The sequence below is a fragment of the Anopheles coluzzii genome, chromosome X (assembly GCF_943734685.1).
Source record: "Anopheles coluzzii chromosome X, AcolN3, whole genome shotgun sequence".
Lineage (NCBI taxonomy): Eukaryota > Metazoa > Arthropoda > Insecta > Diptera > Culicidae > Anopheles > Anopheles coluzzii.
The window spans coordinates 7,946,883-7,964,200 of record NC_064669.1 but is presented as its reverse complement, the minus strand read 5'-3'; the positions used below and the strand labels follow the sequence as shown (position 1 = coordinate 7,964,200).

General features: G+C 46.9%; 1 protein-coding gene across 3 annotated transcripts; it reads right to left on the bottom strand.

Annotated features, from left to right (window-relative positions):
- Positions 1-981: 981 nt before the first annotated feature.
- On the bottom strand, positions 982-15,854 carry LOC120950890 (uncharacterized). Of its 3 annotated transcripts, XM_049610312.1 has the most exons (5): positions 14,995-15,854; positions 14,141-14,315; positions 11,226-11,673; positions 7,981-8,042; positions 982-7,536 (listed from the first exon to the last, which is right to left on the bottom strand). In XM_049610312.1, exons 2-5 carry the CDS (start codon positions 14,142-14,144, stop codon positions 6,800-6,802), a joined length of 1,251 nt encoding a protein of 416 aa, XP_049466269.1. In that variant the 5' UTR covers positions 14,145-14,315; positions 14,995-15,854; the 3' UTR covers positions 982-6,799. The 3 variants fall into 3 exon arrangements, with proteins under 3 accessions (XP_049466269.1, XP_040225236.2, XP_040225225.2); XM_040369302.2 differs by having other exon boundaries at positions 982-8,042; XM_040369291.2 differs by having other exon boundaries at positions 982-8,042; positions 15,677-15,854.
- Positions 15,855-17,318: the final 1,464 nt, after the last annotated feature.

Below are 17,318 nucleotides of genomic sequence, written 5' to 3'. Positions count from 1 at the left end.
TCATATGGGATGGATCAACAAGCGACGAACCCCGTTAGTTCCCTTTTTAAACAACTGCCTGCAGCGGCATCCTTACATCGTACTAAGAAACAAAGAAAATGGAAGTTTTATCCCCGCCCCCTACGCCGAGAAGCCGACATATTGATCTTTCGGATGGTTGTCTGTGATAGACGTTGGAACATGATTTGGCTGACCAGCATGTCTCCAAATACGATTGCGTGAAAAAGTACACCGTTGGATATGGAGAGCGGCCAAAAAGGCAACCTGGTTTTGCGATAAAAACCATAGAGTATCAAACAGATAGGTAAAAGTAGTATTAAAAGATAGAAAATTAATTAAACATTGAATATACTACCAAATTGTTACAATAAAGCTTCCATTTTCGTAAAGAAAAGCGCACGAATGTTTGTATATAATGTATATGTATAAGAGAGGTATTTGTTGAGCATTTGCAGATTTGCAGAGGATTCCACTGTCTACTGAGGTGCCGTAATTGTACGTGAGTTGTGTGAGCTACCAGGCGTCTCCATCGCAGGCGTCTCCATGAGTGCAGGCGTCTCCACCAGGCGCTTCCACCAGGCGCCCCCATCGTGAATACTTCGTGTGGGAGTGTGGTTTCTGTATGAATTATTATGAAAATAGTATTTTTTACATATTTTAAATATAATGCATGATGGGGGAGCAGAGCGGAGATAATCGGATCGTGAGGAAACATCGCCAAACGTCTGGAGGGCGTTTTTTTAACATATGATAATGGTAAATAAGTATATTGTTTTATTCAACCATAACACGAATCATCGGTGGTAAAATACACACATTTATGTATATATATATATAATATTATGCACTTTCCTATGTTCAAATTATTGTTGGATAGAGTGTTACGAGATTGAGAATGGTTTAACCCTTCGTTTGCTTTGCTTTTGTTTTTTGTTTGTTTTTGTTTTTGGTTTGTTCTTTTCCTTTTCCACTTCTCTGTAGTTACGTCGCTCACCATCCGCCCACACGCTGTTCAGTTTTTTCTCCTTCTTCTTCTTCTTCTTCTTCTGTTTGGTTGCTTTATCAAATTGCCAGGATACAGCTATAGTTCTATGTATATATGCTTATCTGAATGCTTAACTATTTGCTGATTGCTGTTTGATTTGTATTTAGCCGTTGCTACTCCTCTCTGGTCTTTTTTGCTTGTTTGCTTTTATTGATCGGTTTGATTAGTCGCGAAGTGTTTCTTCTTCTAATTTCTTTTGCTTCTTCTTCTTCTTCTTCTTCTTCTTCTTCTTCTTCTTCTTCTTCTTCTTCTCTACTTCTTCTTCCTCTTTGGCAAGTTCCGCTTCAGCTACCGCTGTAGCATGCTGCGTTTAATGTTTCGGGTGGGTTGGTTTGCGTCTCATGTTTTATGTTTTATGGTTTATTTATTTTACTCATTTCCATGCCCTGCTCAAAATGTGCGACACATGTGCGTGTTGCCGCTGCGAGAGAGAGAGAGAGTGAGGGAGAGCGTGAGCATTCATAAATTGTGTATCTGGGTGTGTGTGTGTGTGTGCGTGTGTGAGAGAGTTTTGTTTTGTTCTTCTTTCTTCTCTTAGGTTTCACTTGATATACATCGTAATCACATAGAGTTGCAAAATGTCGGATTATCAACAATCAGTAGAGTTGTTAGCTTCCTCCTCCTCTCCATGCCATTGCCTCCATTAGTACCTGACCCCATAGTAAGGGCGGTTTATCAGCTGTTTGTCGCTCTCTTTGTTTCACTGCTTCACTAAGTATAAGTATATGCTCTTTATTTATATATATATATATGCTTTTGTTGTACAATGATGTGTCATTTTTAAGTTTTGTAAACATTCATCAACTAGTTATCTTTTTTTTTTAATATTTTCCCCCCTCCTTCTTCCTGGCTTTATTGTATAGAGATCTTAACGCTAAATGTAACAACAATCAGTGTTTCTTCTTCTGCCTGTCTGGCGCGCCGAGAGGGAAAACGCTGGTAATGTACTAGGAAAACCCTTGAATCAAAAAAATATACCCTTTTTTTTGTTTTGTTTGTTTAAGATTGTTAACAGTAAATGCTTAAAAATATGCTTTTGCTCTGTTCCGCACCGCCCGCTGATTTAGTGCAGCGCTGTACGTATCCCGCCTCAATCCGCCACGCGTCCGTTTGCTGGGCATACCAAAAACACTTTCACTCTAGCAAACGGCACTGTTACGATGTGCTGTGCTGCGATGGTTTTTTTTTTCTCTTCCTGTTCGCTTCACTTTTGCTTTCGCACACTCTCGGGTTTACTGTCCCGCCAAAAGTAGCTTTCGTTTCTAGTTGTTTTCGTATGGTCTTTTGGTGGGCTTACGATCCAATTGGAATTTTAGCTTTGGTTGAATTAGATTCCTTTTTCTCATGCCTTCTCATGCTTTCTCTTTCACACACACACACACACACACGCACATGCGATTGTAACAGTGTAGCAAAACACCACTTCCCTCAAGCATCACTGCGGAAGTAAATGAACGTTCATCTCGGGTTTAGGTTGCGTGCGGAAGTTTGGAACAGTGCCTGGTGGAGGGTGACGGGGGGGGGGGCGGAAGAGGGTTGTGAGTGATTTTTTCTTCCTCCCTCTTCCTCCCTTCTCCCCCTCACCCTCCGTTTCAGTTTTAAATATTGTCACGATTTGGTTGAAACTTTACTCGCTGTACAGTTTCCGATTGTTTCTCGTTTTTAGGGAGGGGCCGTTTTTTTTTTGTTTTGTTAGAGCGGATTTATACAGGCGGTTCGGGTTTCGAGGCTGCACAATGGCTTTTTTGCGCACCTTCTTGCGCAATCAAAAAAAAATAAAACGCTATCTATCTAGCCCGCCCGCTCACAGCACAATGGGTAGCGCCTTAGGGGCCTTTTCGGTGGTTTTTTTTTGTCGTTTGTCGCGGCGGCAGCGACGTGCTTCACGTTCTTCAGTGGTTGGGGAAGGGGCAGTGGGAGAGAGGGGACCAAAACGCACACTTTTGTTAAGAGCGGGGCTACGGTCGCGGATTAGTTTTACGCGGTAACGCACATCAAAAGGGAAGTGGCGTAATTGTTTATATGTTTTTTTTTGTTGTTGTCCTTCTCTCCATTTTTGTTTCTGTCCGTTCCTACGAGTTACTGGAATCAATTCTGTGCTTAAAGGAACGTGGGCATACTCTTCTTCTTCTTCCTCTTGTCTGCCTTTTTTATATGTTGCTGGATATGTCACGGAACCGGTTCCGGATATGTAGTAGAAAGTTGTAACGAACAAAGTAGTTCCAAAAACGTCTATTGACACACGCATTGCTAAAGTTAAACTTCTGTTCGGAGCTCTTGTGCACCACCACTTCCTGCTCTTCGCCCTCTCCCCCCCCTTTCTTCCCCTCCTCTCCTTCCTTCCCCTTAAACATCTTAAATACACACACACACACACACACTTACATACAGACAGACACGGTGGGCACGGTGCGTGATCCATGATCATTCTGCCACGCGTGTATACAAATAGCAATATCAAATCTTTTTGTTTACAGTATTATATAACAACCACAATTTGCCACCACGGTGGGTGTGTTTTTTTTTGTTTTGTTTTGTTTTGGTTTTGTTTTACATCGAGGGACCTTTCTCTCTGCTAACTATGTCACGATTGTCGGATTAAGAGATGCATTTTCTTACGTTTAATCACACCCAAGAAGGAAGGTAAAACTCGTATATTGTTTAGTTAGTAAGTGTCAGAACGCGCTACGATCTTTTCCCAGGGGAGTTGTTATGTTTTTGTATGCTTTTTGTTTGTTTGTTTGTTTGTTTTTTTAGTTTGCTTTTTTTACGCTCACAATGCGAAATTGCGTTTTTGTTTTTAACTGCATCCGTTCAACCGATGCTTTTTTTAAGGAAATAGATTTGGAGCCGATTGAGACCGATTTGGTCAACAGATTTGCATACGCACACAGGTGGCATCAAATCGTGGCCCTTGTCGCAATGTTCCGGTTGTAATTCGGCGTTTTGCCGTCGCTCTAGCCCTCGCGGTAAAGCGTCACGGCGCACCTATCGCTACCATTTTCGTTCGGTGTTCGGTGCAGGTGTCGCGCAACGCATCTCGCTGCAACGTTACGCTGTTAGCATCTCGGATTTCTTGTTCACAACAACGGTGGGTGTGAAATATCCCGTTTTTTTTTTGTTGTTGTCCGTCTCGTACGACTGCATGAACTAGGCTGGGGCAATGGTAGAGCGCGCCAGCTTGTTTTGCCGCAACGGTTGACGCAACTTCAACGGTAGCACCTGCGTGAAACGGACTGCAGAAGATGGTAGCGATAGGTAATGCCCCGTGTGTATATTATCTCGCATTATCACTCCTCCCCTTCCCGTGTAACCTCTGGCGCCATCTTGAGAACATTTCATTGTCTTCCGGGCTGTTCTGCCTTTAATGTTTTGATTTCCATTTTAGACACTTACAAAGTACTTCTACAGTCTCTAGGAGTGTTGTGAGGGCGCTTTTGCAAAAAAAACAGATGTAAACATCCTTGTACAGTGAACGCTCCCCCCCTCCCCTCCCAACCCCTCCCGTCTCTTAGCTGCACCGTCTGACCGGGTTGGGTGAGGTGGGGCAAAATTGCTCTCGGAGGGGGGAAAAAACAACATTGGCGTACCTCCAACTCCCCTCACTCGCTCTTCCACACTTTTGTTTGTACGGCGGTGTTGGATTCGAAACGTTTTACAGTATCGCAGTATCTGTTGCTTTAGTCTCACGTAACCCGTTTGTTTGCGAATGTACCTCTTACGGTCGAGGAAAAACAGGCCAAAAACCAAACCTAAGCTGGGCTCGGGGAAGTATGGTATGGGTAGGGTGGGGAATGGGGACAGACGGAGGGAACGGAGGGAGAGGAAGCTCCAGTGCCGGGACCATGCTGTCAATCTCAACCGGTGGCCTAAGGTGGACCAGAATTGGACAGAAACGATTGGACATGGTTGGGTTAGGATATTGTTGGGGTATGCTAGGGGATATCCGCTAGATGTGAGTGAGAGTTAGATTACGTTGGGATATTCTTAGGATATATCCTTGAGATATTCTTAGGATATATCCTTGAGATATTCTTAGAATATATCCTTGAGATATTCCTGGGAGTGTTGGAGTTAGATAATAAGAGAGCTTACAAAAAAGACGAAACACTCTCGGTACATTCTTATAATATTGCCTAGATACTATATAGGAATTATTGAGACATTCTAGAGGACATTCTTGAAATATTCTTGGGGCGTTTTTAATACGGTAGGCTCAAAGAAACAACTAAACATTCTCCGGACATTCTAGAAATATGAGTGAGATACTGCTAAGAGACTATTGAATCATTATTGAGATACACTGGATCTTGAGGGCATGAGGTGTTTAGTGGCAGAAATGTAGTGGTCCGGATAATGTTGACATATTCTTGGACATTCGATCTTTCCAACTTGGAAGCGATGGAAAGTTTAAAAGCGAGTGCATCGAAACATTTGGATTTTTCTGGTACTAATATTCATTGGAAAATATTGGGATATTGGTGGGCACGATGACTTCAAAAGTCATGTAGCGGATCGTGGACATTGCTGAACTGTTCTTTACACATAATTCCAAAATACATTTGGACTTTGGAGAAATGGAGATGTACCTCAACAACTAGACGTTTCTAACATCATCGTGCACTCTGAAGTCATTTGTGGAACATTCCTGTGGAGTTTTTGGAAGTAAACCAGAGTGGGCACGATGACTTCAAAAGTCATGTAGCGGATCGTGGACATTGCTGAAATGTTCTTCAGACATACTTCCGACGTACATTTGGAAATTGGAGAAATAGAGACGTACCTTAACAAATAGATATTGCTGCGATTCCCAGCAAGTTCCTAACATTTCCATGCATTTTGAAGTCATTTGTGAAACATCCCTGTTGCTGGGAATTCGTGGCATATTCGTGAGACGTTAAGGTATGTAGGGATTTCACAGAAACCTAAGATCAGTAGATGATTGTTTGCGATATTCCCCAGCAAAGGAATTTGGAGAGGGCTTTATTTGGGCTTATCGGACATTTTGGGAGATGCTTTGGGATTGGACAGAATCCATTGGGGATTACTACAGGGAACTTTTTTTTTGCAATAAATGGGAAATGGAGCGATCGGAATGGAACAGTGCTAGAACTTACTAGCAAAACTCGCCACCAATCGTACGATCCTTCCTAGGAATCAATTTGGCAGCGTACCAACGTCCCATTTTTCGCGTGCACCGCGCTACGGTGGTAACAGTATTGCTATGAGCGAGTCGTGTTGAGTTTGCGTAGAAAAATTGTATGTGAACCGACACAACAACAACAACAAAATACAACAAGTACTCTAAGAGAATGCACAACGTACGAACATGCTTAAGTAGATCCGTTAGCCTAGTAAAACTTGTTCACGATATCGGTAGATGTCCAAAAAGGCTATGCTAACATTGGTGGGATTGGTTAATGTTAATTGTGTGCGCCGTCCACGTCCTCTTGTCGATCGCTGCTGGCGTCCTCTTCTCTCACACACACATACAATCATTCATACATACTCGCATTCACACACACACACACACACTCACACCTATATCTCCTGCACTGCTAGCTTGCGTGTAATCGGTGGGCATCTGTGCCGGAACGTGCCCCGAACGTATGCGACCGGCCCATGGCGACCCTGTTGCGGGTCCAGCCGGGTCTGCGCGCCGGTGTGTGTGCTGCCTCATCCGTTCGCGGGCGCGTTGCGGCATGCGGGGTATCGGTGTATCGGGTAGTGGGTGCGGTGCCGCACGCCCCCACCTTACTTCACGAACAGATCCTTCAGCGTGGAGCAGAGCGACGAGTCGCACGTGTCGTTCGAGTCCTCGTCCTCGTCCGCCTTGCCGAACCAGCTGGAGGTGACCGACTTCTTCGCGCCGGACCGGCCGGCCCCGCCCTCCTTGCCCCCGGCGGACGACTTCTTGCCACCGGACGACGACGACGACGCGGACGGGGACGACGAGGACGAGCCGGTGATGAAGTTCTCGATCGCGTGCCCGATCATGCGCGCGTCCACGATCGCGCTCCGGCCGTCCCACTTGAGCTTGTTCAGCGGCGAGCGGGACTCCTTCGGCTTCGGCTTCGGTTCCTCCTTGTGGGCGGGCCCGGTTCCGGCCTCCCGCAGCTTGTCGAACGTTTCGCGCGCGAACGTGACGGTCGCGCTCGGCGACCGGGACGCGGACTTGCGGCGCGCCATCGGCTGGTGGCGCTTGACGAACCAGCCCGACTCGACGAAGCCGTCGGGCGGACCGGCCGACCCGCCGCCACCGCTGCCGCCCCCGGTCGCCAGCTGCTTGATATTCTGGTAGAGCGAAATGTCAAAACTGTTGGAGCGATTCTTCTGCAGATTGCTCTTGGGCGGGTCGGCGGCGGCGCCGGCTGCACCGGACGGGCCCGCCGTCGGGCTCCTGGCCGCCGACCGGAGCGGAAACGCGTGGGAGGCTAGGGGGCTAGGGTGCTCTTTCTCGCCACATCGATTAATCTCTGTCGCAGACGAGGCTAGAGACGATAAGAGAGATATCAGATCAGTGTTGGTGCACACGATACCCATCTTCGTTTTCGGCTTCGGGGACGCGGCGTCGGTGCCCGGGGAGGCGGCGGCAGCGGCGGCGGCGGCAGCTGCGGCGGCTGTGGCGGCTGCGGCACCGGTGGCGGTGGCGGCCGACGCGTTGAACGAGCTGCCCGGCACGAGCGGGGCGCCGCACGGCGATATCGGCATCTCGGAGGCGCGCCGGAACGACTGTATCGGGGGCAGGGCGGTACCGACAAAGTCCGAGTAGCGCCGGTTGGTGTAGCGCATCGGCGAGCTGGAACCGGTGCCGGCCTCGTCCAGCGTCTGCACCTCGCACACACGCTCGTTGCTCGTGTTCCACAGCTTCATGCGCGCTTTTCTAGCCTGTACTATATCATCCATTATATCTAACTGTAAATTGTGTATACTACCTCGGTGGTCCGTCGATGGCGGCGGTCCGATATTGCTTTCGCGTCGGGAGCTTGCGTTCGAGCTGCAAATGCGACGAGACAGCAAACAGCGGGGAAGGGGGAAAGATGTAATTAGTGGCGTAATTTAATCGACCAATCGGGGGGGGGAGTCACCGGTCCGGCACTAACCCTGAACTAAACTTAATTAACAGGTTTACACAGCAGCGCGTTTCGGCGCAAATGTCAAACGGGGCTAGGGAGTGTAAATGGTTGGTGATGCAAATTACTAGCCCGAATCAATCGATACCATGGCCAAATTCGATTCTCGAGCGGTGCACGATGATCAAATTACATCCGTACCCGTTTGTCCCGGTTGCAGGAGCAAGCTCAAGGTGTGTCCGGCTGGGAACGGAGCGTTTTTAAACCTTGCTTTGGTTCAAACTTTCTGCATGCAGCAGCAGCTCACGGTGAAAACGAGTTATTCCATCGTAAAGTAAACAGCCAAATGCAGTGAAACTTACGATTCATTGCTCATAATTTCTGACCTGTGCATCTCAGACAGTAGGACCACTTGAAAATCACTCCATAAAGTCGGAATATATAGGAGATTATCGCATTGCGTCAAGGGATAGCCTGGTAGTCGAATAAATAGACTTACTGAAACATACAAGCCCGGAGTTAGTTCGATTCCTCTTCAATTTTGCGGCAGAAATATAATCTGCAGTACACGAATATAATTCTTCGTTGAGATTCATTCATATCGAATCTTCAGGGATGAGTGATTTGAATCTCGAATCAAATCTCCAAAGATTCATCTCTAAAGAATCTCTATACATTCGTGAATCTCTAAAAAATCACGTTTCGCTATAGATTTATGTATCACTCTCTCTAAGGATTCATGTATCGTTTAAGAATCATCCCAATTGACATTTTCGAGTTGTAAAATCGGGGCTTCGAGCTATTTCCCTTAAACAGGCACCTTAAACGTCTCTTAAACTGCACCAGTTTAAGGGACTTTTAGAATAAGCCCTTTGAAATCGTAATTTCAAATCGCTGTGAAGTGTAATTTTCGATGCTATCTTCTCTATCCTTTGGGAAATAACATTTCCAATTCTTATTACTGGTAATATAATCATTTTATACAAAAAAAAACCAACGAATTTTCACCAAATAACGCGAAATGTACGTTCCTTTTACGCCAAATATTAAAGCAAATTAATGTAAAACGAGTTGGACGCCATCTTCATCCAATAAAAGAAGGTCATTCGCACGCATAAACGAAAATTTGACACATTCTACACTTTCACACTTTCAGCACCATTCGAGCAGATCATGGTTAAAAAATTTAGAACAAATGTCACTTGGGATGAATCCTTGAAGATGTATGCAGTGCTGCAAAATGTCATGAGTATCACGAGATTTTCACCAACGAAAACAATGAACATATGCGTGGTAGCTTGATGCTCATTGCTGATAGTCAATAAAAGTGCGTCATGACATGCCGAACACGACATGTGAATTCTTGAGTCCAACGCGATACTCTGACTGACAAGCTGAACTTAATGCCGTCGCAAGCATAATCATGACTTTTTTTCTGGCTGTGAAAAGTGCTGCCAAATGCCACTGTTTCAATCATCAACACTCATGACTGAAACGAAGCTCAAATCAGATCACGTACACAACTGAGATGATCAGAGGTGAGACTCAAACAGTTGGTGGACCAATCATATGCTTGATGACATTTTGTTCAGCACCCAACTCTTGGTCACTCACTTGGTCACGACATTTTCTGTCGGTGATCATCACGACATTCTTGGAATGTACTTGGCGCGTGGGCTCTAGCAACAAAATGAGCATGCTTTCTCTCTCTATCTGTTTTGATTATCTGTCGGGTCAAACAGCGCGAGAATACATGCATTTTGTTTCTTGGAACCACTCGCACGCAATGCACATCTCCCGTGACCATCGCGATGATCACCGACTGAAAATGTCGCGACCAAGTGACTGACCAAGAGTTGGTTGCATAAAATGTCATCAAGCATGTGATGGTCGCACCAACTATTTGAGGTTCGCCTCTGATCTTCGCAGTAGAGCTCGTGACGCTGAGATGATTTTGTTTCAGCCAGAATTTGTCATGAATTTGTCAGTGACATTTTGCAAAATTGATCACAGCAAAAAAAAAAGTCGTGATATAGTGACTGACCAAGCGATGGTCGCAAACATGTCATGAGCATGTATTAGGCACACCAATCGTTCTGAGTATCACCTCTGATTATTACAATTGAGTACGTGACGCTGATACGGATTTTGTTTCAGTCAGATTTTTTATGACATTGATAGTGACATTTTGCAGCACTGGATGTATGATTTTAAAAGTATTGAATTTGCTCGATCCCATACAGCCATGTCCATCGAGTGTCCGTGTTATTGACTTATAGCTTGAGTTGTTTTAGGGATTGTAGACATCAAACCGTGCATGATCCGTCTCCCCGGAGCAAATCAAACTATCCCGCTGCGTGGTACTTGCCAAGAAGTCTCGAAAGCCTGTATAGGCTGGCATGACCACATAGGCTGTGTTACGTCAAGCAGAAGAATAATATGAAGCTGAAGCTCTACGAATCTTTGGAGACTTATGAATCCCTAGAGAACCGTAGATCCGTATAGATTCTTGAATCTTTGCAACAGAGATTCAGATTCATTGAATAGCCTCAAAGATTCATTCATATTCATGAATCAGAATCAACTTTACCCAATCAACTTTGCTCTAGGCTTAAAGCTGCAACTCACCAACCACACCCTATCTGTCATGTTATTGTATGTTGTACGTTTCGCATGGCCTTGGTAAGACCACAAGCTCTAACTAAAGCATGGACTTGGTCATCTGATCTCCTCAGCAAACTACTCAATATTGAGCGTTGGAATTGATAAAGAAGTACCAAAGATATTCGGTATTTCGCAAGTAAAACATGTTCTGTAAAGCAAGAGACGAACTAACAGTTATTAAGTACATCAAAGGGACGACATCGGCGGGAAATAGAGTCAACAGAGCTGCTGTGCGAGAAGATGAGGACCGATTAGTAATCAGAGCCTAACTTGCTAAGCCTCAGAACTTCAAATTCTGCTCCAACTCTTTTCTGACCCTATCTACCTGGTCTACCTTACACTGCCTGTAGGAAACAATGAATGCTCTACGTTATGCTAACCGGCAATCTCCAACCAAAAGAGGGGAGGGCCTGGTCCTGAAACCGGACGCCCAGTATACTTACCGCTGGCCGGCCGGTAGCGCAGCAATCGACTCCCGGCGGTTCCGGCCAAACATGGTGGGCGGCACGCGGCTGATCGTCACGACCGAGTGGCGCCGGCCGCCCGGCTGCGGGGCCGGCGTGCTGTAGAGCGTCGCCAGGAAGGCTTGCTCGCGGGGCGACGGGCCCGACCCTTCGCCGCCCCGCTCGGACAGGCGGCGCACCTGGCTGGCGGTGATGCCGCTGGTGCAGGGCGGGGTCGGCAGCGAGTGTTTGCGCGTTTCGCGCCAGGGCGACAGCAAGTACGGATTCTCCGGCGACTCGATGTCCAGGCTTTGGCGCTGGGACGACTGATTGCTTGCCTCCTCCTCCTTCTCATTGTTTTCCGACTCCTCGACCACGATCAGCGGCTCCTGGCCGCCCTGGCTGTACGCGGGCGTGTGGGACGACCGACGCAGCCGGAAGAACGAATCTAGCAATGTGTGTGTGTGTGAGTGGGAGGAACAGAACAGAGTATTAGATAGGCAGAAACGTCTATCGACCAGTCGCTGCGTGCTGAAGCGTTACTACCGCGCTAGACTGCAACCGAGAAGCAAATAGAAAGAAATAGAAAATCATGCCTGCTGGCGGTCGGTAGGGCAGCAGTAAGCCTTTTGCTACGATGGGAGTTTATCAGCAGTAAAAAATGGTGCATCTAAAGCAAGCGTACTTTAATATTTTATATTTTTTTTATATATTATCACTAGGAAGGGAAGTGAGCGAGAAAACGGGGCGAGGAGGAAAGGGGTGAAGGGTAGGGGGCAAAAATAAAGCACCAATTACTGCCTCCCCTTATACCTGCGAAACCGCAAGCACTCAATACGCGCTCATCACTCACAACTCACTACGAAACAGCTTAGGGGGCCCATCCATAGATTACGTAACGCTCGCTGGATGACATCATACATTATGGGGCTATTTTTAATGAGTTTTTTTTGCTTTACTTTGAACTATTTCTCATCGCTTTGAGGTAGAAAAGTGACATCTGTCTGGCAGTTGTCAGTTTTCCAATCGAACAGAGACGTTTCAATCTTTCCTACAGAGTTCATTTAATTTCTACGATTTCTGTGATTGTGATCAGAATAACTGCATCGTCAAGAATTAGCAAATTATTTGTGCGTACTTTTGATAGTATTTAACACTTTAACTGCGATAAAGCAAACATGTGAAGACGTAATAAGTAAAGTAAAACTTCCTTTCATGTTTGCTAGTTTCCGATGTGTATTTTTATCAGCAAATATGTGTAGCTCTTGAGATAAATAATCATGCTGTTCAAGGACGAAGTAGATACATGGCATTTTGCAAGACAATTACTCTGAGAAGGTTTGGGGAGCAGCCTTGATGCAAACTTGTTATCTAATTGAACCCAGTGGAGTGGGGTAGGTTCCCTTCGACGCTACAATTTGCAGCCCAGCAGCGCGGTTACGTAATTGATGGATGGACCGTTACGAATGCCTTTTTTTTTTTGGTAAATATAGAACTGTGCAAAAATTTGTGGAAGGGATGCTTCCGAAAACCCGAAGCGAGAAGCCGTAAATTGATTTTCGATGCTTCCGGTGTGTATGCGCGCATGTGTGTATGTGTGTGTGTGTGCGTGTTTGTGTGAAGTAGACAAATTGGTGAGGCTGTGTAGTCAAACGGTGTGTGTTGTACAAACAAAAAAATAAAAATAAATAAATAAGTCTATAACGAAACAAAACAAACCTGCGAAAAGTGTTTGCGAAAGCGCACTCGCCGCGCTAGCTACGACGAGACTACGAGCCGGTGCAAATGCTGCTACGTAGCTAATTAATTTTCTAAAACTGCACACACACACACACACACACACACACACACACACAAACTGAATTCGCAAAAAAAAGAAACCGAAGGTGTGCACGAAGGTGGAAAATAAGAGCAGAAACCTTCCCGAGCGCTGGTGGGCAGTGGCTGGGCTGCCGGGCCGACCACTGTTTTTGGCTTGCCGTTTGAAGGATGGAGGAGTCCTGCTCCGGGCGTGTTGTCGCACCAAGTTTCCTGCTGTGTGTGTGTGTGTGTGTGTGTGTATGTGTGGGTGCGTTTGTCGGTTAGGTAAGCTTTACTGGCATACGAGAGGAGAAGCAGATGATGTCAGGTGCCCAAGCTACTTCACTTTTCCGGCGTTGTCAAAGCTTCCTACCGTTTAGCTCCGCTGCACCAACACTCGCGACGAACCTGCTTCTATGTTCATGTGTGTATGTGTGTGCGTGCGTGTGTGTATCGCATCATGAAAAGATACACGCTCAAGGGTCTTCGTTTGCACTGTTTGCACACTGCTTGCCTGCGAATGTGTTACATCCTTTGCTGGAGAAATTTGCTCAACACGGCATGGACGAACGAAGGAGTTGCTGGTTCCAATTCGCCATTTTTGTGTGTTTCTGTATGTATGTATGTCTGTGTGTGTGTGTTTTTGTTGTTCGGTAGTTGAGGGGGTTGGAGTGTAGATTTTGAGAAAACCGGACGAGAACGGACTGTTGACGAAATGAACAAAAAGGAAAAAGGAAGAAAAGAACAAAAGGACGCGATAGGATGAGTATTGGGTTCACGGTCATACCGCTTTCGTGCATACCCGCCAGGTACTGCCAACAGCAGCAACAGCCAACAACAACAACAACAACACCATCATTCAGTAATAAGGACAACATAAATCGTGACCAGCTCGTTAGGTCCGCACAGAAACTTCTCCACCGCGCAAAAGGTAGGAGGGTTTCGTACTTGGGCGTGTGAGGGCACCGGCTAGCACGAGGCAGCCCGCTCGCTACGCGCAAGATGGCGGTGGCAGGGTGTTGATGGCACTGCCCGTGCCCTTTTGCATTGGGCGGGAGGAGGACGCGCACCACAACCCGCGCTCGGTAACGACGTTAGCGCTTTAATGTACTTACCCATGCTGGCAGCGCTTGGGCTAAGATGGTGCCGCGCGTCTTCAAAGGAACCTGTACTGTACTGGACCGCACAACTGGTGGGCCTGCTGTGCTGTCACTGTGGCGTCTCTTCGACTCGCACTGCGTATCGGTTAATCACGCTGATTGATTCTTAATTGATCGATGAGTCGAGGATCTGAGTGCATTTTTGGAGGGGGAACGAAGACGTAGAAGCAAAAAGAGAAAAGAGACAAGTTAGTATGCCGCAGATTTTTGCAGTCGCTCCGGCGGATTCCGTCCTAATGTCTGCAGAGGAGGGGGGGGGGGGGCACTGAACATCTTCGGCTCGTCTGAGCTGGCTAAAGTTTGTGCAAACGCGTTCGATGGCAATCAATACGACACAACGACACATGACGCAGTTACTGGTCCTTGGAGGTGTGTCTTCCACTGCCCTTTTTTTTTTTTCGTCAGACGTCATACGTTTGATTCCTGGGAGGTATTGGAGCTTCCCAGAATATGCTTTGCAAATTTTTGGCGAGGGCAAAGAAACAGTGTTTTCTGCAAATGTTGGCACAACTTGAGGCACATTCTTCATCAGCTCCCAGCGTTCCTTTCTTGTTTCTTGTTCTGCTGCAAAATTCTTCAAACAATGGCGTCGAATTCTTCGGATGAGTACCCTGACTACACTCAAAACTACACACACGCACGTACACTCCCCACCCAGCAATTCAAGAACTTCGTTTGGGCGGTCTTCTTGTGTTGGTTGTCGCCATCACCTCTAAAAGATATTCTAGACCCTGTTCAAGTTGTGCTGAACTTTTACTGATAACACCACACACACACACACACACACACATACACGGAAACACACAAACCCTGTCACTGGACAGCCGGAAGCAAGATGCCTGCATCAGTATACATATAAATCTGCTCCAGCGATACGTATACATGCGGTGGATGGATCCGCAGTTGCCGAAGTTCCGAGTGGTTAAAAACTGTTCCGCTACGTCTTAAAACCCGTCGGAATTTGGCCCTCCCTTACCTCCCTGCAGACACGGTTATGTTTTCACCTATTCCCTCGCACTGCCTTTCTATTCCTCCCGTTCTCTCTCGCTCTCTCTCTGCTCTCTCTCTCTCTCTCTCTTTCCTTGCTTCACTCACAGCATCACAGAGGAGTCAGGATGAAAGCTCAGGATTTACTGTTTTTTTGCTCACTCTACTGCGTCTGTATGTGTGTTTGTTCTTGTGTGTGTGTGTGTGTGTGTGTGTGTGTGTGTGTGTGTGTGTGTGTGTGTGTGTGTGTGTGTGTGTGTGTGTGTGCGTGTGATTGTTCTTGCTTGCTTCTTGTATCCTCACTCGTCCTTGCGCCCCACTAGCACAACACAACCCCTCACTCCCCCTTTCCCCCGGGGTAGGCTATTTCTGCACTGTTCGGATCGGTCCGGCTGCTGCGGGTTTGAGCTTGCCTGAGATTTTTGTTTTTTTGTTTTTTCTTTTTTGTTGGTTTTCGCTGACCAATCGATACGCCCTGGCCGTGTGCTTGGCCGGATGGATTACCCCATGCGACGACGCGCTCCGTCACTGTACCGTCGGGCCGAAGCGTCTCCGTTCGCGCAAACCCTAAGCGACACACTGGCGGGCCGAAAATTTCCAGCACGGTCGAGGCGCAACACCTTGTCGACCGCGCGGGAGCAAGATGCTGCTGTGGGTGAGAGTGAGCGATACCCGGTCGGTTGGCTGGTTTTACTGGTTTGTTGATTTCGCAACGAGCACGAGAGCGCGAACGCTCAAGAACGCAGCAGAATCTCGCTCGCACGCACGCACGCACGCACAGCTCTCTTTCTCGCTTCTGGTGCGTTCTCTCCAGCATCCTTGCTAAGGAAGGCGCGAGGAGACGCGGAAAGAAAAGGAGAACCTAAGAAAGGGGTGTGTAGTGGTTTCCGGGGGAGGGGGGGGGCGGGATGCTGTTGCTGACAGCAAGCAGCAATGTAGCCAAAGGGAGCAAGGTCCTGTGTCTTAACTGCTAACGTCACGTTGTCTCAGAGCGGTTTGCTCAATCCTCAACAGTGAAACGAAGAAGAAGGCGTCCGCTTTAAACGGTTAACAAAATGGTGGCAATGGGGGAAATTGGCAACCCAGTAAGCCAATGACATGGATAGAAAAAGGGACGGTGTAATACAGAACATCGGTTTAATATAATTATTGCTCATGTATTCTTCGGCTATTTGAAGTACAAATGGCTAACTGCGAAGTTCAAGAAAAGGTCCCGAAGGTGTTACTACAACCCCAACAGAAAAGTACGGTTTTAAAGCATCTTGCCAACTCTTGTCAGCGGCTGTTCCGTTTGGTTCCTCTGCTGAGCGCATTGTTACGAAATAGGCTACAGGGTTACAGGCAACGCAAACGAGCGGCTGCACCAAAGCGAAGCCCGGACTGCGCAGGACTGCTTTTGTAGGAGCAATGTAGCTCCGCTTTAAACTGACAGCAAGCAGGCTGTATTGTGCAGACAGTGTGGTAATAACCCAATACCGCGCTGTAAGTAAAGCAGTGACAGCTCAACCATGCGTCCTGTGGGCAGCTGTGGGCTGCTCCACACTGTATGGTGAGGGGTGTTACGATATTAGCCAGCTGTTTTATATGGGTGTTTGATAGTTGGCGGCTAAAATCATCTCATGTCAAACCATGTCTGAAAGATTATAAACGGTTTGGATCGACAGTTTGAAATATATTAAAAGTATTGACTTGAAGCAGAAAAGAAAAAAAAACAAAATGATTTTAATATTCATCTTTTCTTTAACACAAATGGTGCAATCCAATGTGGAGAATCGTTACTGGTCAAATGGATACAAACTGGATGATGAATATTGTTGAACAGGCCAGCCTTTGCCACCGTCAGGAGGCTCGGTTCGTCCTGCAGCTCAGCAGGCTCACGTGGTTCATCCTTCTCCAAACTTTATGCTCGAACACACCGCAAAAGCTGTTCCGGACGAATAGCCCAAAGACTCGTGTCCATAGAGAACCACCGGGCAAATCAATGTGCGATATATCTCAGCAGTCGGTGAAGGCCATAGTACGCACAAATCCCCTGCACAATGCGTGTCTGGAATTCGATGCTGATGTCCATCGCAAGTTAGCAGAACTCATCTACCATCTCGAGGTTATCGTCGTCATACAATACAATGCCTCACAGTTGGGCCTC